General features: G+C 53.8%; 3 protein-coding genes across 7 annotated transcripts in view; 2 read left to right on the top strand and 1 right to left on the bottom strand.

The window, feature by feature from the left end:
* SLC5A10 (solute carrier family 5 member 10) overlaps window positions 1-3,770 on the top strand; it is a 29,226-nt gene extending 25,456 nt beyond the window's left edge. The window contains exons 12-16 of one of the 2 annotated variants that reach the window (XM_090151892.1): window positions 2,207-2,375; window positions 2,895-3,110; window positions 3,273-3,354; window positions 3,484-3,504; window positions 3,535-3,770. In XM_090151892.1, the coding sequence (XP_090008018.1) occupies window positions 2,207-2,375; window positions 2,895-3,110; window positions 3,273-3,354; window positions 3,484-3,504; window positions 3,535-3,638 (592 nt within the window). In that variant the 3' untranslated portion in view covers window positions 3,639-3,770. Of the gene's footprint in view, window positions 1-2,206; window positions 2,376-2,894; window positions 3,111-3,272; window positions 3,355-3,483 lie in introns of both variants that reach the window. The other variant, XM_090151891.1, reaches the window with a different exon arrangement.
* A 95-nt stretch (window positions 3,771-3,865) lies between these two features.
* Window positions 3,866-8,096, bottom strand: GRAP (GRB2 related adaptor protein). The gene is made up of 5 exons (XM_031606555.2): window positions 7,677-8,096; window positions 6,599-6,696; window positions 5,519-5,641; window positions 4,731-4,899; window positions 3,866-4,509 (listed from the first exon to the last, which is right to left on the bottom strand). The coding sequence occupies exons 1-5, from the start codon at window positions 7,752-7,754 to the stop codon at window positions 4,324-4,326; spliced, it is 654 nt and encodes a 217-aa protein (XP_031462415.1). The 5' UTR covers window positions 7,755-8,096; the 3' UTR covers window positions 3,866-4,323.
* An 11,336-nt stretch (window positions 8,097-19,432) lies between these two features.
* EPN2 (epsin 2) overlaps window positions 19,433-21,372 on the top strand; it is a 40,272-nt gene continuing 38,332 nt past the window's right edge. For 2 of the 4 annotated variants that reach the window (XM_031606591.2, XM_031606588.2), the window contains exon 1: window positions 19,433-19,585. The gene's annotated coding sequence lies outside the window, so the exon portion shown is untranslated. Of the gene's footprint in view, window positions 19,586-20,039; window positions 21,071-21,372 lie in introns of those variants that run through there. The other 2 variants (XM_031606589.2, XM_031606590.2) reach the window with 2 other exon arrangements.

Genomic DNA, 21,372 nt, shown 5'->3' with positions numbered 1-21,372 from the left:
GCACACTCAGCTCTGGAGCATGGCCCAGCACAGTGCTGTGCTATAGGGACAATGACAGGGAGGAAATCTGGGTCAGGGCTCTGGCTGGGCTGGGCTGAGGCTGCGAGGAGGCTCTGCCGGCCCTGCTGGTCCGGGTGATTGCAGGACGGTGATTTTTGGCACCCTCTGTTGCTGGGGGTGGGAAGATGATGGGTGTTGATCTATCTGTAGCAGCACGGCCATCCAGATAGGTGCAGGAACTGGATGCTATGCCTATAAAAATGGCTATAATAATACAGGAGTGCTTTTGGAAGGGTGGTGGATGAGTGTTTGCAATGGTCTTTGCCTGCCCGGGGCAGGAATTGTAGCTGCAATTGATTACAGGTGATAAATTAGTGCAGGGGGTAATGTGTGCAGCCCTATGGCTGTGCTGAGTCAGCACCTGTGGGATGGCACGTGGGGACAGGGATGGAGGTGACGTGCGTCACCACAGGGGGTCTTGGGATCACTCCATGTTTCTTCAGCTGTTTTCCCAGGCTAAACAACACTGGGATGGGCACATCTGTAAACAGCACCCACGCTTCCAGAGAAGTCTGGCAATAGCTTTCTATCGGTACTGAGGAGATAGCTGGGTGCCAGCTGGGAGCACAGCAAAGGAGGAATGTTCAGGGAGGAAAAACTGCTGGTGGAACTGCAAGGACCAGTGTGGGGACATAGGATGGTTCCCATCCCCAACCTGGCCCTATGGCACCTGCACATGGGCTATGCTCCATTCAGTTCTGTGAGAGAAAGGGATTTGCTTGCCCTCGTCTGGAGCATCTCCAGAAGATGCACTCATGCTGTAGGTACAGGGCAAAAGTATTGGGATCCTGCTGGAAAACCTTCACCCTGCTTCCATGGGTGTCCTAGGGGCCTGGGGTAGTGCTGCCCATTCCCAAGGCCAACGCTGAGCTCAGAGGGGCTCTCTGTAGGGACCTGGTGCTGCCTGCAGCGGGTGGAGGGCTGGAGCATCCCCCCATGTGGTGCTGCTCGAGGGGGTGGGAAGCGCTCCCGATTCCCTGGATCTGGGGATTTCTCCTCACACCATGGCCCTCACTGGAAATCCCCGCTTGTGTTTTTCATTCTGTGCCAACATCATGTGCCACACCTGTCCTGTGCCCTCCCAGCATCAGCAGTGCCATAGGGCCAACCCCACTGGGGGGTTTTTCTCCTGCCCCATGGGTCGGGGCATGAACTTTGTGCTTCCTCTTTCCACAGAACCAGGCAGGCGGCACCAGAGGGCGGCTGTGCCTGGGGAGGTGCTTTCATGGCTTTTTCTTTCTTGCTTGCTTTTTCTCTTTTTAAAATACTTCTGCTTTTCGAAATGAGCAGATGGAGATTTGGGTAATTCTGTGAAGCTGCCCGCTGTCAACACGCAGCACTGAGCTATAAATACGGTGGTGCTGAGGCGCTCTCCTGCACTGGGTACCAGCTCCTGGCTGCCTCCATCACTGCTGAGCTGACAGCTCTGTGCTTTTGGGATCTGTACTGTCCATGATCAGACTGGGCCCAAAAACTGGCGTTTCGCAATGCTTCCTGTTTTGGGATCGGGGCGAGGATGGGGACACCTGGGGACATCTCAAGGGTGTGAAGGTGATGAGAGCATCAGTTGCAGAGCCAAAATTTACACCTGGGGCTTTTCATAGTGTTTCCCCATGAGGTGCCAATCAGCAGCCCCCAGTGCTCCAGGATGGAGCCGGCACTGCTGTAATTACTGCACCTTGTGCAGATTTGGTGAGACGGGGACTGCAGGTTGTGGCTCTGCCTTTGAGGTGGCATTTCCATAAGAGCCTAGGGGATGTGCAAGGCTCAGAGCCATGGCTTGGGGTCAGCCCCAATGGGATCGTGCCCAGGTGGCGATACCTTTCCCTGGTTGCAGCCGGTGGGCAGGGAGGGAGTTAGCTGGGGAGGGCTCCAAAAGCACAGTGACATGAAACAACCTCAGCCCCAGGCACGTCTGAACTGAGCCCAGACAGCACATCATGATGTCTGCCACTGCGACAGGTGAGAAACCACACGGGGCAGGAACATCCTGCCCAGCCCCGGGGGTGTTCCTGCGCCGGGCATCCTCCTGCTGCCCTCAGGGTAATGCCCACCTGCAGCATTGCTGGGCCCCAGCCTGTGCCACAGGACAGCACAGTGCCTGCACTGCAGGTGGGATGGTGTCACCGTGCACTGCTGCTCACAGGGTGGTGACCGTGCTGCTGGTGGCTCTCAGCGTGGTGTGGATCCCCATCCTGCAGAGCTCTGGCGGCGGGCAGCTCTACATCTACATTCAGGCTGTCACCAGCTACCTGGCTCCTCCTGTCACTGCTGTCTTTATCCTGGCTGTCTTCTGGCCCCGCGCTAATGAGCAGGTGAGGACAGCTGGGGGGCACAATGACAGAAACACAGCCCTGCCCACTGGACTCCGGATGGGGTCAAGAGGGAGGAATGAGGATGGAGCACTGGAGAGGTGGGAGAGGAAATGTAGAATCATTCAAATGGGAAAAGACCTGTAAGATCACTCAACTGCTGGCCCATGCCCACCCTGCCCACTGGCCACGTGGATATGCAGAAGGAACATGCAAAAGCCCCAGGGTGGTGTTTCTTGTGGCTGGATGGGGGGAGGAGGAGGAGGAGGAGGAAGAGGAAGATGCAAGTGCTGCCACGCGTGGCCACCAAGCATGGCGGGGCTGGCAGAGAGCATCCCCTGGGAGTGAGTGCCACTGGGGATGGGTTTTGGCTGGTTGGGATTCACAGTGCTGTGCCAAGGCCCTGGGGCTGCCCATCCCTCTTCATGGACTGTCCAAGGGGGCGGTCCCCTCTGTGGGGTTTGTCTCCTGCTGGTGTGGCCGTCCCCTTCCAGCTGTCGCCTTCTGCCCTTTGCTTTGCAGGGAGCCTTCTGGGGCCTGATGGCAGGGCTGGTGCTGGGGCTGGCCAGGATGGGGCTGGAGCTGGCACACCCCACACCCCGCTGCGGGGTCCCCGACAGGCGGCCCTGGCTGTTGGCTGACCTGCACTACCTGCACTTTGCTGCGCTGTTGTGTGCCATCGCGGGGGCTGTCGTGGTGGGGGGCAGCCTGATGACTCCCCCACCACCCTCGGTCAGGGTGAGCAGAACATGTGGGCACCCTGGACCCTGCGCCCCATAGCTGCTTGTTTGGAGACATCGCTGTCACTTGAGGTGCACCCTGAGCTCAGCCAAAGGGGGATCCCTGTGGAGGGGGGTCAGCTTGGGGGTGTTTTCCTACTGAATCTCATCCCATTTCCAGCTGCGGAATCACACCTGGTGGAGCCTTTCTCAGGAGCCTCCCCAGCACTTCATGGATGGCACATCACAGAGATGCCCGGATGGTGAGTGGTACCCAGCACAGGGGTATCCCTGGCTCTTTGCCTAAACGTATCATCCCTGCAACATGGATGCCCAGTGCCTCAGTTTCCCCATGGTCTTCTGTCCCCACAATCACTGTTTGTCTCTGCCAGGCTCCTGCTCAGCTGCCCCGGGTAGCCGGCAGGCAACTGAAGGACTCCCAGCCCTGCGAGACACCACTGAGTCCCCTTTCTGGACCCGGGTCTGCAGCATCAACGCCATTGTCCTGCTGTGTATCAATATTTTCTGCTATGCTTACTTTGCCTAGCCCCTAGGAAGGGGAATAGGTGGAGAAATGGGGATTTAGGTGATTATTTTTGGTCAAGTTAGGGATAGCGGAAGCTTAAAGCCATTGGTGCAATGAGCTGTGTGTTCTTGGGGCTGCAGATGGGACTGTGAGAGAGGGGGACAATGGTGGGGACAGTGAGCTTTTGGGATGGGCACAGGGGAGGCTGAATGGGGCAGAGCAGGTGAGGCAAACCCATGAAGGCCATGGCATGGGTGGAAATGCTGCCGCCACGCAGGAAAGTTTAATCCCAACACACTTTACTAACTCTAGATAAAAATAAAAAACAAAAAAAGCCACAATTTGCAGCTACAAATGGCACCAGCAGGACTGAATTCCTCCGAAGCAGCCCTTCCAGCATCCTGTGCCCCAGCACTGCTCCACAGCATCCCTGAGCCCAGCCATGTCCCAGCTGACTGCAGCCTTCCTGGAGCTGGGGCTGGAAGAGTCCTGGCCAGGAGCTGCCACCCATCATGACTCCAGAAAAGTTTGGATACCCTTCAATGTCACGCAGCCCTCTGCTTCTTCACATATGGGTATTTGCTGGTGCTGGGAGTGGGGCACCCTCTGCCTCCAGCACAGCATCCAAGATGGCATCGCTGGGATCTGCAGCCCATGGGAACAGCGTGGGGATGGGGGATGTGTGAAGCGGGGCGGCAGGGGCGGCTCACTTGCGGATGGGGTGGACATAATTGCGGGGGAAGAAGCCAATGCGTCCATAGATCTTTCCCTGCCACCAGTTGGGGTCGGGGCAGTCCAGCACCTCAATGATGTCCCCACGGTAGAAGGGCAGCTGGGAGCTGTCATGGGCAGAGAAGTCGAATTGGGCTTGCACGAATTTGGGTCTTTTCACCTGCAGGGAAACCCAAAGTAGAGGCATCAGGAGTGGGGAGAGGATCCTGCATTCACCAGCAGCTCTGCAGTGCGCGGTGGGGACACTGCAAAGACCCATGCAGTGGGGCTGGGAACAAAGGAAATCCTGTCTGGGGAGATCTGGAGGGCCCCAGGGGCAAGGAAGAGCCTGGAATGCAGGAGAGAGCCCTTCTTGATGCCATCCCCTGGTCCCATGGTTACCTCTGGGCTCTGCTCGTCATCCCGAAGGAAGATCTGCTGCTTCTTGGCAATGGTGGTGGTCCTGTAGAAGTCCACCAGCTCATTGAGGGAGTTGAACTTCTCCTCCCAGAGGAAATATTTGCCATTGCGCTCACGGAGCACCTTGAAGTGTTGGACGTGCTGCCCGTAGCTGTGGACAGAGCAAGGATGGATGTTACGGATGGATCTCAAATTCTTTCCAGCACTGTGTGCGAAGCTAGGATCCTACTCTAGCCAGCCAGAAGTGATGGTGGCACTGGGATCTATGCACCCACAAAGGGCAGGTAGGAGAACTATGGGCTGTAGGTTTGGGTACCAGTAAGCCACAGGATCCTCCCAGTCCCAGGAGAGAGAAGCAGGCTGGGTTCCTACCTTGGTGCATTCCTGGTGGTGGCACAGTGGGTCCATGGGGCTGCTGCATGTCCCCACTGCCTTCAGGGCCCCGGGCAGGGGCAGGGATGTGGCCCTGCTGGTGACGCAGGGCAAAGTGTCGCTCCCTTTCATTATGGGCAAGAACCTCCTTAAATGCTTAATTAGAGATTAGCAATGTGAGAAAGTGCCTGGCTGGCCTGGGGCTGGCTCCTGCATGCTGGCTCTGGGTGGAGAGGGGGCAGCAATGGGGTGAGAGCCCTGGGGGAGGCTCTGCCTATTGGCACACCTTCACACAGCCCTGGCTCTGATGCTGAAACCATCGGCCCTGGGGCACCAGGATGCTGTAGTGCTTGTCTCCAGGAATGCTCATGGAAATGTATCCCTTGGGCTGCACTCACTTGACAGAGATGGAGAACTCCCCCGGCGCGCTCTCGCTCTCACGGATCAGGAAGGCTCCCACATATCTGCGCTTGAGGAGCAGTTCCTCCGCCACGTGCCGGGAGATCCTCCCTGCGTACCACCTGCCAGGGGCACCACTCAGCTGCACGCACCCCACCACCACATCCCCCCCCTCCCCATGGGACGGAGACACGGAGAGGAACCCGGTGGGAGTGGGGTCCCCATCGGGCCGGGACCCACCCATAGCATTTTCCCCCTTTGATGTGATTTCAAGGTGAGTGCCTGCTGTGTGCTGTGCTGGCCCTGCAAAGATGTTCATGCAGCATCACCAGCAGCTGTGACTGCATCCTTTTCGCCAGCACTGTGCCTCGTCCCCTGCTTCTCCCCTCCCCTCCCCCATGACTCACAGCCCAATACGGAAACAGCCCATGGGTGCTTGGTGCAGAGCAGGAAACCCAATGTGTTGGGATGGAGGCACCAAAATGAGGTCACTGCCAGTGCAAATACCACAAATTTAGGAACACCAGGCATTGGGGAGATACTCTGCTACGTGCTGAACTTACTGTGGTTATGCCCAACCCCAGCTTTAGCACAAAGCTGAGCACAAAGATGTGGGGTCCGCCCTTGCTCTGGCCCAGCACCCCACAGCCACAGCTCCAAACAGATTTTGCTATGGCATTAAAATGTGATTTACCCAGGGATGATGGTACATAAAACACAAGTTCAAACTGAGGATGGATTATGCCAGGCTTTAATAACACTCTAATGGGATTGTGTCTAATGCAACTGTAATCCCATAATTCTGTGTTGTTCCCTATAAATTATCATTTATATAGTAGGCAACATGATGCAGGGATGGATTTCTGTGTGCCCTGGGTACGTGGGTTCCCTTCTGTCTCCCACTGTTTTCAGTGACAATGGCAGAGGGACCTGGCAGGGCCTGGTATTGTCACCCTGATACTCCGTGCCTCAGTTTCCCCATGTGCAGAGCTTTCAGCAGCTGTTTGGGCACCAGGACACAGGGTTGGGTCACTGCTTGGTGCTGGCAGGGGACACCATGGGGCAGGGCTGGTACTTACGGGTGGGGTTTGACTTTGATGTAGTTTTTGGGGACAAAGCCCTCGCAGCCATACAGCTCAGCCTTGTACCAGTTCTGGTCATCTTCCATGTTGAGGATCTGGGGCGGGAGAGGAGCAGGGAAGCATCAGCCTGGCTGCCATCCCCACGGCCCTCCACTGCCCCAGTGTAGCTGTCCCACCTCACCCCCAAAATCTGGGAAAATGGGGTTCTGGTGAAGGCAACACATTTCACTGCTCACCCCAGGTTGAGGATTGGCTCACCATGGAGGTTCCCAGCATCCCCCCAAACCCCCAGCCAAGGAAAGTGGTAAAACCCATACCCACAGGGCCCTGGCTGCAGCCAGCAGCAGCATCCCCTGGGGCAGTGGCAGCGTAGGAGGACGGTCCCGCTGTGAGCAGGAGGGCTGTGACACCCATTTCCGCATAACACCAGTTTCCAGCCTCCCACGCAAGGGCCCTGGGGCTGCTACACAGCTGTGCAAACAGGATCTGAAACCCCGGGGCTGTGGGGAAAACACACTGGGGAGACAGAGCTGGGGTTGTGCATGACTCCTGGTGCCCTCAGTCCCCCCAGTTGCTGGTGGGGTGCCACAGAGTGTATCAGCCCCACGGAGAGGAGCAAGAAGTGGGGCAGGGTGCCCGTCACCCCAGTGCTGTGGGTTCTGGGGGTGTTTTGAGGCTCCCTGAGGCTTTGGGGGTGCCAAGGAGGCAGCTGAACCCTTTCTGAATGTTGTGCCCAGATGGGGGGTTGGGCTCATGGTCCTGCCGATGGGTTCCTGTAGCTGTGGAGCAGGGGAAAAACAGGTTTCAGCCCCAAAGAAAAGCATGGTGCCACTGATGCCCCAATGGCCAGGGAGGCCTCGTGCCATGCCCCAGCCAGGACCTCACTGGGGATGTGTCCTGTGGCACGGACAGCTGGTACCTTCTACTGTTGTGATGCTGCTCTGCACCCCAAACTCATCAAAAACAACAACAACTCCTCCACAGAAAGCCCCAAACAGGTGACAAACAACTGCAACAAAAGCACCCCATGTATCAACACCCCCCCCCCACCCCCCCAGCCTCTGTCCCCCTGTACCTTCAGGGTGTCCCCTTTCTGGAAGGGCAGCTCATCCTTCTCCGTCGTCTGGAAGTTGTACAGAGCCACCGACTCCATGCTGCAGGGCACGAGCGGGGCCCTGGGGCTCGCTGCCCCACGGCACGGGGCTGTGGGGCCTGGGGCGGGTGCTGCCGGCAGGCAGGAAGCCGCACTGATGTCACCGTGCTACCGGAGCAAAGCTGCGATGTGGTGGGTGGGATGCTGCCAGGGGGCACAGCCACACAGATGTGAGGGATCCAGATGTACGGCGTCCCTGCGGGCTGTCGTGTCGAGTGGCTGTGAGATTATGGAAGGAAATTGGTTGGCGATGGGATGAGGATGCGGGTGAGGTGTGCTGCAAGCTGATAGATAGGGGAGTCTCTGATGTCTTGTAAGGGCTGAGCTGCTGGCACTCAGTGGAAGGATTCTCAGTGGGAATGGCTCTGCAAACGTGGGGATGAAATCACAGAGGGTGGGATGGGCAAAGGGAGAGGTGAGTGGGGTGGTGCATGCACCTGGCTTATTTGGAAATCAGACTAAAATCAACGTGCTGTATCTGCAGTGCTCCCGGGGAGGGGAGGGGGGGCATGGCTCTGTCAGTCCCAGCACTGCGCAGCCTTCCTGGTGCACGTGTGTGCTTTGGCATGACGTGTACAGAAAATGCACTGCATGTTGGTTTTGCTTTGCAGTGAGGAATTAAAGAGGGGACAACTGTGGTTCAGTCCTTCCATGAGCTCAGCGTGGGGAACTGCTGCCATCTGATCGAGGAGGGATGAGCTGTGATGTTCAGCACTCATGGGGCTGGGTGCCCTGCACCCAGTGATGCTCCAGTCCCTGGCTGCTACCCCCAGTATATCCTTGGTGGAAGTAGGGAGGCCACGGGGCCGTGGGAACAGGCTGGATGTCACAAGGAGGAGGGGACATGGTGAGTTCTGTGTGCAGTCACCACAGCCAAATGGGAAATTCTCCCAGGGGGAGAAGGCCAGAGTGGGATATTGGCCCCAGTGGAGCCATTTTGGTGCCCAGCTTATGGGGCACCTTGAGGTGTCGGACCTGGAGCAGTGCACGAAGTCATGTCACCACCCAAAGGGACAATGGGTGACAGAGGGGACCTCGACGCAGCGGCCGCTCTGGACCGGAGCAGGATTGGGTCCTGCCAGCAGATGGCAGCAGCATCCAGGGGACACTGGGGACACCAGGGACTAGGGACAATGTCGCATGCCGCCCTGCTCACTGCAACCCTCCTGTCTCCATGTCCTCGTGCATACGGTGCAGTTCTGGTGTTTCTTTCCCACATGCACACGGGAGATGCCACCCCATGGCCACGAGCATCCGTGTTCAGCAGAATCAGAGGTGCCTACCTCTGTCTCTTTTCCTGGGAAAATCCTTCTGCCTGCTTTTGAGCCCCAAGCCCCTCCATCCCATTCTTGCCCCATCCCAGAGCCCCCAGAAGGAGCCATGGCCCCATGGTGCCCAGCTGCAGATGCAGGGCTGTGCTGGGTCCTTGCAGTGCTCTGCTTCAGGAGGCAGCACTGACCACCTGTGGGCCTCAGCCAGCCAAAAATCCCCAAACAAGGGGCTTTCCTCCCTCTCATGTTCAGTTATGAGTGCCAGAATCTGCAGCCTGAAGCAACATGCATGGTGCTGCACGCAACAAGCATCGTCCTGCCTTGTGAGGAGACCCCAAGGGCTGGAAAGGAGAATGTGGGTATCATGATTAATCCACACCCACCTCTCCTTGAAAAAAGTAGAATTTTGTGGCCCTGGGGACAGGCAAAGGAGGGTGCCACTGGTGCTGGCATTGCCCATCTGCTCTGGCACAGTCACCCCTAGATTGCCCAATCTGCCAAGTGTGTTTCATCAACATCCTGTGTTTACATGGCTGCAAATTCCCTTCAATCAAGGGAGGAAGAGGAAGGAGAGAGCCTCTTCCCCTTCTGCTGTGTGATGGAGCAACCCTCAGCTCACTCTGCCCTAGTCCATGGTGCTGCCTGGAGAGGCCTGGAAAGTGGAGTGGGTCCCCTTGCCCACGGTAGTGGCAGGAGGTGAAGTAGGGGCCCTTGGGTGGGATCCTGACAGTGGGATCTCACTTTTGGTACTTGGTTTTGGGGTGATGGGTGCAAACAGTGCTGGTGCCTGGCTCTGAGGTCAGGGCTGTGATGGAGACTCATGTGGTGGAGATGGGAGCCGTTAACAAGTTAGCCAGCAGGGCCCCAGCAGCTGAGTGCTCCCTGGGACCAATAAAAGGGGATGGAAACCACCAGCTGGGTATGGATTGGTGAGAAGGGCAATGGTGTGCTGACTTTAGGATTTGTTGCCTTCCCCAGCTGGCTGCTTTCATCCTGACCTGCTTTGGGCTGTGTGAGCAACACCGTGATGTGCCAGATGGGCAAGCTTTACAAAACTTACTGCTGAGTGCTGCTCTGGAATGTCTGACAGAGGCTGCTAGGGTGAGGAAAACAGTGGCATTCATCTCCCACCTGGAAGTGTTCAAGGACTGTGGAGATGTGGCACTGAGGGACGTGGTTGGTGGGCATAATGGGGTGAGCTGGGATTGGGCTTGGTGGTATGAGAGGTCTTTTCCAATCTTAATGATTCTATGAAAGGGAGAGGAATCGGAAGGATCCTGAGACACGCAGCCATGGGGAGGACATGGGGGCTTCTTGAAGGAGGGATCCACTGCAGAGGAAGTTTTCTTGAGGAGCAGGAGGACTCTGCAGCATGCAGAGGGTTTGTGCTAGGGAAATGGTGCATGTGTGCTGGTATCCTGGCACAACCTGCCACGTGAACAGTGTCTGAGAAGCTCCCTCTTATCAGGGACATCTGTTATTTTTCTGGGATTTAAAAAGAAAAAAGCCAAGCGTGAAGCCCTGTGCGTAGGTGAGGGGATGCTGTGCTGCAGTGACTCAGCGGGGACGTCTGTGACTTCTGAGAACAGAAATGATTTCAGAAGAAATTGTGAATGATGGCTTGCACAGGGATGGCTGCGCTCTCAGTCAGTCCAATTTTGGTTCCTTAGGGCTGGCCTGTTAACAAAGAAGTTATTAATAACCAATGAAGCCCGAGCTCACGTCATGCCTTCCTCTGGAAGTGTGGCAATAGCTGCTATGGTTCCTCCTTTAGCACCATACCCAGCTCTGCTGTGGCTGAGCGGATGTGTGCAAGAGCAGAGTTGGATACAGGCACCCATGGGGAGCTGTATGGGGGAACGCATCCATGGGATGTGGCACAGGAGGCGGGGACGTGGGTGTCTATGGGCACAGGGAGGCTCAGGACTGGGGACAGCAGTGGTGGCTGAGCCTATTGCACTGTGGGGCAGAGGTCTGATTGGTGCCAGGGCAGATGGAGACCCTGGGGACTGCCAGAGGGAGGTGTTCCCTCACTGGGGATGTGCGTGTGGCTGCATCCCTGGCCAGGCAGCAGGGATGCTGCTGGAGTGGTGCCCACAGGGTAATTCTCTGGGTGCCGGATGCACCGTAAAAGCCCTGAGAGAATCCAGGCACTGTGATGCTCCTGAAACTGCCTATTGAGGAGGGAGATGAGAAGGACAAGAGGGAGGAAGCGGAGGGAAGGCACAGCACTGAGGCTTTCTGTCTGGCCAGGGCGGATGCAGGTGCAGCTGTGGATTCCCCGGGTGCTCCAGCTGCTCTGTGCCACCCTTTCCTGTGGGGATGGAGCAAATGCAGACAGGAGTTCCCCTGGCTCAGCTTTTGCTGTGATTTATTTCTGCTGTAGCATCTGGGGCAGCTGCTTCTCCTGTAATCTGGGCCTCGAGATGGGAATTCTCTGAAGCCTTGTAAAGGCTTGAGCCCTTTCAGAGGTTTGCATGACCTTTCTCCTCTCCCTAGCTGCCCTGCTTCAGGAAAGATTTAGAAATGAAGCAGTTCTGAAATCTCTGCCCAGCCTGTCATCAGAGCATTCTAAAATGTACCAGTAACCTCAGAGGGGAATCCACACGCGTGGCCTCTGCTTCTGTAGAAAACTCAAAATAGAGCTGCCTTGTGCCATTTCCCAGTGGTTCTGGTGCCTGTGCAAGGCAAGAGAAAAGAGTGAGCAAAGGCTGCAGGACGCCACAATAAAATGGATGGATCTTTCCCAGGACATTGTCCGATTGTGATTTCTGACACAGTGGCTGTGGAAATGCAGAGTAATGGTGCTGAGGCCTCACCAGACATCTGCCTGCGTGGGTGAGGCAGGATCTGGTCTGAGCAAAGCAAGGCAGCAGTGCCTCTTTTAGCAAACTTTATGAGCAGCACTCGCACATGGCAATGAGAAAGCAAGGCAGTGCTTCCCCTTGGAACCATCATGCAGAGTTGGAAATGGCAGGGTTTGCTTCCACGGAAAGGTTGACAGGGTTCCCAGGAACTTGAGGACATGAGACAGGATGGCACAGGAGCAGCATGGCTCTGGGGTTTCAGCATGGGGGCTGCAAGGCATGGATGTGAACACAGGCTGTAAAATGTTTCCCGTGTAAGTGTCCCTGTGGCATATGCATACACAGAGATGCATATCAAATATGTAGCAAAGTATATGCAAAACATTGAGTCTGTGTTTATACAGAGTATTCCTTCCAGCTGGGCGTTCCCTTCAGCTCACTAGGCAGCAAGCTTCTGAAATAGAGATTTACTGTCTTCTTCCCTTTCTCTTCCGTTCTCAGGCTGAAAGAGGAACTGGTTTTGGTGTTGGCCGGCTTTGCGTTTAGCCAGACAGCCCCAGCTGAGTCCCTGCTCTCTGTAGGCTTTGCCAGCTTGCTGGCTCAGGGATGGTTAGAACCAAGTGCCCTGGGCACAGTTTCTTCTGGGAGACCCTCAGAAATTACCAAGGCTTGGGCTCCAGCCCTGCTCCAGGCTGGCACCTGCCTTTTCACTCTCTGAGGATTGACCCTAGGTCTGTAGCCCAAGCCGTATTTGTTCACTGCTGCCTAAGCTGGATCAGCCTCCAGCAGCACAGCTGCACTGTTCCTGGCTCCCTGGGGCAGAGGCATTCACCAGCTCAGTAAATCATTTTAGCATGTGTTTAAATCTGCCGTGTAGGACAGGCTCTGAACACCACCTTGGGTGCTGAAGGCTGAAAGGCATGCCACCTGTATGCAAGGCTGAGGGAGCCTTGAGGATATGAAACATGCCAGCTAATGGAGTCTGGGGAAAGGTGCACACACAGCTTTTGGGAACAGCCTGGGACAGTCCTGCTTGGGAGAGTTGGGAAACAGTGTGTGGATGCTGTGCCTTGTCCCAGCTTTCAAGTAGGATGCTTGGGCAGGTTTGATGTACAGAACTGTAGGGCAGCATATGGGAAACCAGCACTTGTCCTGCTCAAACCAGTAGAGTCCAGCCCAGAATCACAACACTGGTAGTGATCGACAGTGAATTGGTGAAGACCAATTGAGCAGCTTTCAGGCCCCGCTATGTTGACAGCAGCACTGCTCTTCCAGCCAACTGGTGACCATGGGGGATATTCAGTACATGAGGCAGCTGAGGCTTTGGCTTTCACACTTGCTGAGCAGGTTAATCAGTTTGTGCATCTCTGCAAAGGCCAGTTTCAGTATTGCTCAGATCTGTTGTGGCTGTGACAGTTTGCACACCCACCATGTTCACGCAGTGATGTGCGAGCACAGAAAGAGGCTTCTTGGGACAAGGAGGAAGCCTTCTGTCTGCAGAAGCTCTGCAGCTATTTTTGATTGAGGTTAAGGCTGTGGTTTGTGCCCCAGCAGAAGCACTGTGCACAGCCTGTTCCCAGCGGCTCCGACACTGGCCTTGTCCCTTCTCTGATCAGAAAAGAGCAGGTTCCTCTGTCTTCCTCCAGTGCTTACAAGGTCAGGGTGCAGTCTTGTATTTCTCCACCTTGTTCAGTCTTTAAGAATGTGGAAGCTCGTAGGAGTATTAATTACAGCCGATTATATATAACTTGCTTGGTCAGTCGTTGTGCCCAAATGGCTACTTCAACAGCCAGCCATTGTGGGAGATGGAGGTTGCTCGTACAGGTTCAGCTCAGCCAAGGGAACCCTCTGGTCCAGGGGCTGGCAGAGCAGTTCAGCAGGATGGATCCATGTAGCAGCTCAGCCAAATAGTGTTAGAATTGACCATGCTCTGAGAATTTCCTGCCTGCAGTGCCGTGCAGAGTGCGTGCTTTGGAGCCCTAATGGATTGCCATGAATCTCTCCCGGCCCAGCTGGTGAGTTTTTAATCTGCTTGGTGATTACACAGGGAGCGTGTATTTACAGCTCTGAGCTGCTCCTTGGTGTTTGTATTATGAAATCACCTGGGAGGACCTGTTGAGGGTGAAATGCTCAGTGATCAACCAGCTAAGAGTCGTGACCATGAATACAGATGTGAAAGTTGCAACTGGATCTGTGAGCCTGAGAACTGAGGAAGTCAGTTGCAGAAGTGGGAATCAGAAACCTCGAAACTGGGCCAAGTAATTAAGCAACCAGCTGGGTGCTGTGCAAACACAAACCAAACAGACAGCCCTCAGTTTTCATCTGTCAAGGGAAAAACCACGAGATTTTCAGCTGTGATGCTCAGTGATGGGCAACCAGCTGTAATCCAGGGGCTCAGTAGCACTGCCACAAATCTCTTGGTTTAAAAGAGGCAAAGCTCAAAATGCCTCCAGTTTGCCCTGCTTCTGGAGTCCTGTCTCTGCATTAGTATGACATTTCTGCACTACCAGTGGCTGTAGATTTGCACTGTAGGTACAAAGCTTTTTTTCTCAGGGCTATAAGCAGATGTGACATTGCTGGGTGCTTTGGGAGAATAGCACAAAAGGAGCTCCCATGGACTATCTGCTGCATCAATTCTCTGTATACGAGTGTGATTACACCTGTTTCAGTTTTTCTATCCCCAATCATTCCCAGTAAGGGGCAGATGAATCAATGGGCTTACCCTTGTGAGCAAAGTGTTGCTCTTCTCAAAGGCTCTGTGTTTTGTGCTTGAATATGAAATACTTTGTGCTTGAGACTTCTGATGTGGCCATGGACACTGCAAGGAGCTGACACTGCTCTCACCTGTTACTTGGTTGTATATGTCTCTGGTCAGAAGACTACTTTTCCCCTTGCTCTTCTCTTAGTGTACAAAAGTGTATTTTTCCTTCCTCAGCGGTCTGCTCACTGTCACATGCTGAGCAGTGCTTGGGCCAGCAGCACAGCTCCTGCTGCTCTCCAGGTGTTTGCCTGGCAGGGCAGCCCCCTCCAGGTGAGCAACATCTGGGAGGAGCGAGGATAATCTGTGGCCACATGAGATCCTTGCACAACAGCACACATCATCCTGTAGTTTGGCTGCTATTACGACGCCCAGATTGGGCTGCAGATAGGCCTGGAGCAAAAGGGAGGTGATGTTCCTTGGGTGGCTGCTGGAATGATAAAGGAGCACAGAAGGGTGATGTCGTTCATCAGGCCTTTCCTGGCAGGAAGTGCTCTCATCGTGACAAGGAGGAAGTTGAGAGGGACAGCATGAGCTGTGCTGACCGCAGGGGAATCCATGTCCTCCAGCATGGGCTGGAAGGCTCTGGCTTGGTGGCAGTGGAACCAGGCAGTAGCAAAGTAGCCAATGTCACAGCAAATGTTCTGCATCTTAGTCTGACAGTAAAAACTGTGCAGACAGTCCCAACAGGGGAGTGCTCCCAGCCCGGAATGGTTATGCTGGTTATGTCTGATCAGAGTAAAACCTCCTGTCCCCTCCTGTCCTCTCCTTTCTGCTGACACAACTGTCTGTCTGACCTTCTCTGCTGAGCTGGTTCAGAGAGCTCAACTGGCTGCAACGCAATCCTCCTCCCCAAAAAGTGATTAGCTCTCACCACAGATGGTGTTAGCCAGTGCTGGAGGTAGGGAGGGAATGGAACCAGGTGGCTGGGGGTAGTGGAGGAAGGGCAGGAACTGCAGACCCTGACCTGGGTCAACTGAAACTTATGGAATTCCACTCCTCAGTGGATTTAGAGTAAGCAACTTCTTGGTTTCTCAGTGTGGCATGGGGAGAAACTGTACCGTCAGAGCAGTAAGGAGAAAGGCATGAAGGAAGGTGCCCACAGAGGAGAAGGACTCTAACTTCTGAAGAAACACAACACTTGGTAATTACTACAACTAAGTACGTTTCAAACGTCACTGCCTCTCGTGCTGTCAGTGCATATTCATTTCAAGAAAGACAATGTGCTGGGCTTGCATTCTCTCTCCTCTTTTCATGAATCTGCTAACGTGTTCAGAAAAGGTCTGTTCCAAAAGCCTGCATTAGAGGTGTATTAATTTTGAGCTTGTCAGAATGAATGTTTGCGCTGGAAACAATTCTACAAGTTTGTGTGCATCACAAATGAAACTAAAATCATCACACTGGCCATAAGTGTGCTCTATTCTGATGAAACCTGGGTTATTTCCAGCTGAACTCAGGCAGGGGTTTATTGGGGCACACTTTACCATTCATCTTTCTGATTTTTTTTTTTTTTCCCCTGTAACTACGTTTATTCAAAGTATAGAAGATGTTTAAAGAAATTAACCTAAGTACAATAGGAAACAAACTTTTATTTTGGTCTTTATTTTAGACAAATTTTGTATGTGTGGTCTGGCTGCAGACAGCAGGTACCACTACCAGCATAACTCAGACTTGGAATATTTCCATGAAAGGTTCATGAATCCAGGAGGGAATAATCTGAGGTGAACATCACTTGGTGTAAATCCGAATATGTTCCATATCACTGTCAGCAATGTGCAGATGGCTCAGAAAATTGAGAAGAGAGCCTGTGTGTGTTGAGAAATGCCTTGATTCTTTGGCTCTGAGGACAATAATGATTGCATTTGCCCATATTCTCATTTAATTAGCAGATTTACAAAGCTGGGCACTAAAGGGACTTGAGTCCTTATTTACCCCCTCGTGGAAGCATCTGACTTCCCAGGGAGGCTGAGAAATGCCAGCTCCCACTGGGGTCAGTGTGAGTGGAGGATGGCTGACCTTCTGATACACCAGGCAGCTTCTTCCTTGCCTGCTTAATACAGAGTTAAATGCTGAGCATTAAACATACCTTCATTAGATGATGCTAGTCTATTTTTGAATTGATTCCTTTGAAGACCTATAGGTTAAGAATGGGAAGGGAAATTGGTAATGGAGCAAAAATGACTGTGATTGAATTGCATGCAGCTAGAGCCATGCATCAGTATAATGAGATTCAGTCTTGTTTGGTTACAAATGCTGGAGACAGAAGCAGAAAATGTGATCCACCAAGCCAGCTCTCAGGAAATGAGAAACAATAGAGTGAGGAAATCAAATTTCAAACTGCAGAGATATATTTATCGAGTTTTCCTTATGTTTTTTTTGCAGAGCTTTTCGGCATTCTCAGTGCAGCTTTTTTTCTGTATTTTTTTTTTCGGCCAGCCGACATATGGCAGGAGGATTAGATCACTGCAAAGCACTGTTATTTGTGACCCATTTGTTAATGCGGGGCGGGGGTCACTGAGAGGAGACGAATGTACTTGTCATTGTTCAGTGCTTCTTGAGTGCTGTTCCTGTTGTCAGTCACACCGTGGCCAGACATTTGGAACAAACTCATTAGCTAATTAGCGGTGTGCTCAGCACCACGTGGTGGCAGTTGCTGTGTGGGCGATGTTCACGTTATGGCAGTGGAAGGCTCTCCTGGGGCTCCTTGTAGCCACGTGGCTACATTAGCTCGGGGGGCAGCCATGGTTGGGGCAGGCTGCGCCTTGGCTGTGCTGGGAGAGCCTCCTGCATGCCCAGCATCACACTGCAACTCTCTCCTTGTCTTTCTGCTCCTTGCAGTGCAAAGGCCCCTTTCCTCCCACTCGCTGCCTCCATCTGCCTTCTCCACGTGGACTGCTCTGCTGCTGTAGCAGTTACTGGGGAGACGCCGCGGTTATCGCCTTCTGATGCTGAACTCACTTTGCAAATAATGGCCTTGAACTCTGGCTCTGCCAACGGGGCTGAAATGTGTGCTGTGAGCAACTTGATAGAATGTCATGGGTCAACATCCAAGGTGTGGTGCAGCCTGTTCAGGGAGGACAGGACTAGGTTGGAAAGCTTGCCAAGCTGGCTTCTGGCTTTAAAATCACAGCACAATTAGCTGCCGGCTGTGGCTAGCGTGCAAGAAGAATTTTAGATCTGCTGAGTGTCCTCAGGATTGTCCCACTGTAGCCTGGGCAAATCTCTGTTGGTACAGCTGTAATGATCCAGGGAACCTGGCCAGCCTTTCACCGACACAGTTTAAGGTGTTAATACAACTCTAGTAAAACAAAACAGAACAAAACAACCCTTAATTTCACTCAGGCAGCTTGTTTTGCCTGTACAGAGTGGCTTGATCAAGTTGACAGAAAATGCAGTAGTGTTGATACAGGTGTGCCAGCTGCAAGAATTCTCTGCTGGGTTTGTTTATTTGTACACTTGAGCTGCAGGCACAGCCCTGGAGATACCTGGGATGGAGCTGGAAGCATAGGGGAAGCTCACACCTGTTTCTGAGAGATCTGCCCAGAGGTGAGAGGAAGTTAGGCAGGAGAGAAGGCAGAAGGTACATTCATCTTCTGCACGTTTTACTTTAAACAAGAGCTTTCCTCTTGTTCTTCAGAGCTGTCAGCACCTAATCATTAGGCTTAATGAACATGCATAGAGACCTTAGCTTTCTATCAATGCTGTTTTTTCTAAAGACAAAAAAGGGAAGTATTCTTTCAGCTTCTGCTGATAGTGTCAGATGCTTGCAGATGCTGGGCTCCCCTAGCTCAAGGTTAACAACTAAACCATATCACAGCTAGCTGCAGACTTGGCTTCCCAACTACCAGATGGTATTTGAAGCATTTCAACTTGCAGCATTTCTAAAACAAGTTGCTTTCAATGCAGCTTACCCTGTGCTTTGCTGCAGTCCCTGTTCTTCTGTATTTAAACCTGGGTCTGTCTCAGATTGAGGAATTCTGCTACCAGCTCAGAGGGACGAAGTGCTGGGCTGTAAGTTTGCAGCGCTCCTTTCCCTTGGAAAAGCAATACCTTATAAACTGAGTTTTGCTCTGTTTCCTTTGTTTTATTGTGTTTAATAAGGCGAGATCGCTCAGGAATTTGGGCTTTAAATGAGCAGCAGTGCTACCTGGAGCCAGCTGTAACGTGTCCCTCCCAGCCTCTGCTGACCTTTGCTGTCTCCAGCACGGCCACGTCCCATTTCCTCGAATTGTCCCACAGCTTTACGATAGGAACAAACACTCAGAGAAGCACGAGGAGACCACTGACCTCCTCCAGCTCGCGATGCCGGGCGCTGTGTCCCCGACAAGGGAAGGCCATGAGCTACAGGCTGCCTGGCTCCTGCTACCACAGTCCTTCCTGCATCCAGCTCCCCTCAATGCGACCACGCAGGTCTCAGTACAGCCCCCGCGCGAAGCGTCTCTAGATCAGAAAACGCCATTAAAAGCATTGTTTGTTATTAGGTTGCCTAATATAACGAGGAAGATAAGAGCGGTGAGCTGGGATGGTTGGAGGCGACGCTGATGGCAGCGCGGTGACCGCGGAGGTCTCGCTGCAGCCCCACATCATCGCCCTGAGGCGCCCCTGAACACGAAAACGCCGCGTAAAAGCAAATACAAGCATTTATTGTCACACTGCTAAGTCTGACGCGAGGACGAGGAGAGGAGCGCTGGGTGCGGACGGTCGGACGCGACGCCGGCCCGGCCGCCTCCCGAGGAGGAGCGGAGCGCGCGGCCCTGAGGACGCGGGGCGCCGCCCGCCGCCCGCTCTCCATCTCCCGCCCCCGCTCTCTCCCCGCCGCGCCCGGCCCGGTGCCGCGCCTCGGGGGCGCGCGCGCGGCCGCCGGTTCCGCCTCCTCGTCCGCCGCCTCCCCCCGGCCGCCGCCATGTTGGATGGTGCGTGTGGGTGTCAAACCCAGCCAGAGGCGGCGGCGGACGGGCGCCGGGACCCCTCCTGCGCTCCTCCCGTTCCCCTCAGGTCAGTCCGGGACCGCGGGTGGCGCGCGGAAAGGCGGCGGGAAGGCCGCCCGGGCCCCTTCCTTTCCCTCGGCCTCGCCCGTCGGCGCGGGCTGGGCGCGGGAAGGGCCCCCGGGGGCCGGGGAGGGCCGGGCGGCGCGGGGAGCCGAGCGGGGCCGGGGGAGGCCGCCGTGCGCCCCGCGGGGCCGGGGCTGCCTTTTGTCGTCCGCGTCGGGCGGTGGGCAGCAACAGTTCTGCCATCATGGCGGGAGGAGGTTCCGGCAGCAGCCGGTGCCGCCGGGAGGAGCGCGGCGTTGGGCGGGGGGAGCGGCGGCTGCGTTCGGGAGCGGCCCGGCTCCGTGAGCTCCGTGGGCAACCGGGCTGCTTTTTTTTTTTAAGAATTTTTTTTTCCCTCTTTTTTTTTTTTTTTTCCCCTTCTTCTTCTTCTTTTTTTTTTTTTTTTTTTTCCTCCTTTTTATTTTTAATTTATTTTTAATCCTCTCCCCGCGGCACGTTGGATGCTGTGCTTTGAGCAGTTAGCGCCCTGCGTTAATCGCTGTATGTCGGAACGATATTCCGGCAGCGGTCATTACGGGCTGCCAACAATGAGCCTCCCCTGTTGCAAAGCCGTGAGGCACGGCGCTAACAGCTATGTGAGCTCAGCGCCGTTCGGCCGAGGGGCGTGCAGTGCCTTCCCCCCTCCTCATCACACATCCAGAAAGCTCAATAATCGTTCAAATCGACACCGGCCTGACAATCTGAGAGGTCTTTTCCAACGTTAACGACCCTACGGTTCTGTCCTTACAAAGGAAGTACCCCAGCTCTACGTTTCCATCCGGAGCGCTTGTCCCGAAGGCCGAGCTGAGCTGCGGATGTTGCAGGCTGGACTTCGGGAGTTCAAAATGCAAATCAGGGCACGGGGTTCGGTTGTATGATTCTCCCTGCTGAAATTTTTATGGAAATATGGGGCTCTTGCGTAATGCTGTATTTTGTGCGAGGCAAGGTCAGAGAGAACCGAATTGCTTAGGTTTAAAATGCTGGATGTTAGATTTAGATTTTGGTTTTTGATTAAAATATAAACATGTAATAACCATATCTCCGGCAAAATGCAGTCTGTTTAGGAAGTACTTCAAAATATGTTTGTCTTGGCTGATTCCCAGACACATTATTTTCAAACAAACTCATGTATTGTGTTTCCTTGTGAAGGATTAAAACTTCTGATACGTTTTCTCTTGCAGTTCAGGGGTCACGGCAGACTGACTGGATAGAGTTTCAGAGATAATCTGCCATATATTAAATATTTAACCGTGTTATCAAAAATTACCAAGTACAAATTAACCATGAGTTTGCATTCCTGAAGACGGGTTCTGATAAGGCTGAGCTGACTGTGAGTTACACTTCAGGAAGCTTGACTTAGTGATGCTGATTGCAACTTCCTTGATGTCATAGAGCAGCTATGTGACATCATCCTGCTGCAATGATGGTACTGCATGGGTGGCAGCTTTTTGTGAGTTCTGACAAATGAAAAATAGTGCTCCCTTTTAAGAAATAGGGTATAAAGAACCACTCCGTTTTTAGGAGGAAGAAAAAAAGAAAAAAAAAGAGACTTTTTGCTTAAGCAGGAGCTAAATAGCCTTGGGTGATATGTTGAAAAGAAAAGTCCTATCTGGAAGTCACCTGGTAGGCCTGTCCTACCAGAACAGAGACCCAAGCCCTGGCTGTCAGTTTGCTGGTGGTAATTCCATGGTGTTTTCCACGTCCATTATTCTTACAGTCATATTTAATGAACAGTTGACAAACATCTGATGT

Source organism: Phasianus colchicus, chromosome 16 (genome assembly GCF_987193195.1).
Source record: "Phasianus colchicus chromosome 16, bPhaCol1.hap1.1, whole genome shotgun sequence".
Lineage (NCBI taxonomy): Eukaryota > Metazoa > Chordata > Aves > Galliformes > Phasianidae > Phasianus > Phasianus colchicus.
This window is presented reverse-complemented; position numbering and strand designations above follow the sequence as displayed.

What these genes read in the sequence shown, in the direction of transcription:
- GRAP (XM_031606555.2), bottom strand. Translation starts at nt 7,754, where the DNA reads ATGGAGTCGGTGGCTCTGTACAACTTCCAGACGACGGAGAAGGATGAG. An exon ending in AGAAAGGGGACACCCTGAAG is followed by an intron (nt 6,697 to 7,676) that starts GTACAGGGGGAC and finishes CTCCCGCCCCAG; the next exon opens with ATCCTCAACATGGAAGATGA. An exon ending in GAGTTCTCCATCTCTGTCAA is followed by an intron (nt 4,900 to 5,518) that starts GTGAGTGCAGCC and finishes CTCTGTCCACAG; the next exon opens with CTACGGGCAGCACGTCCAAC.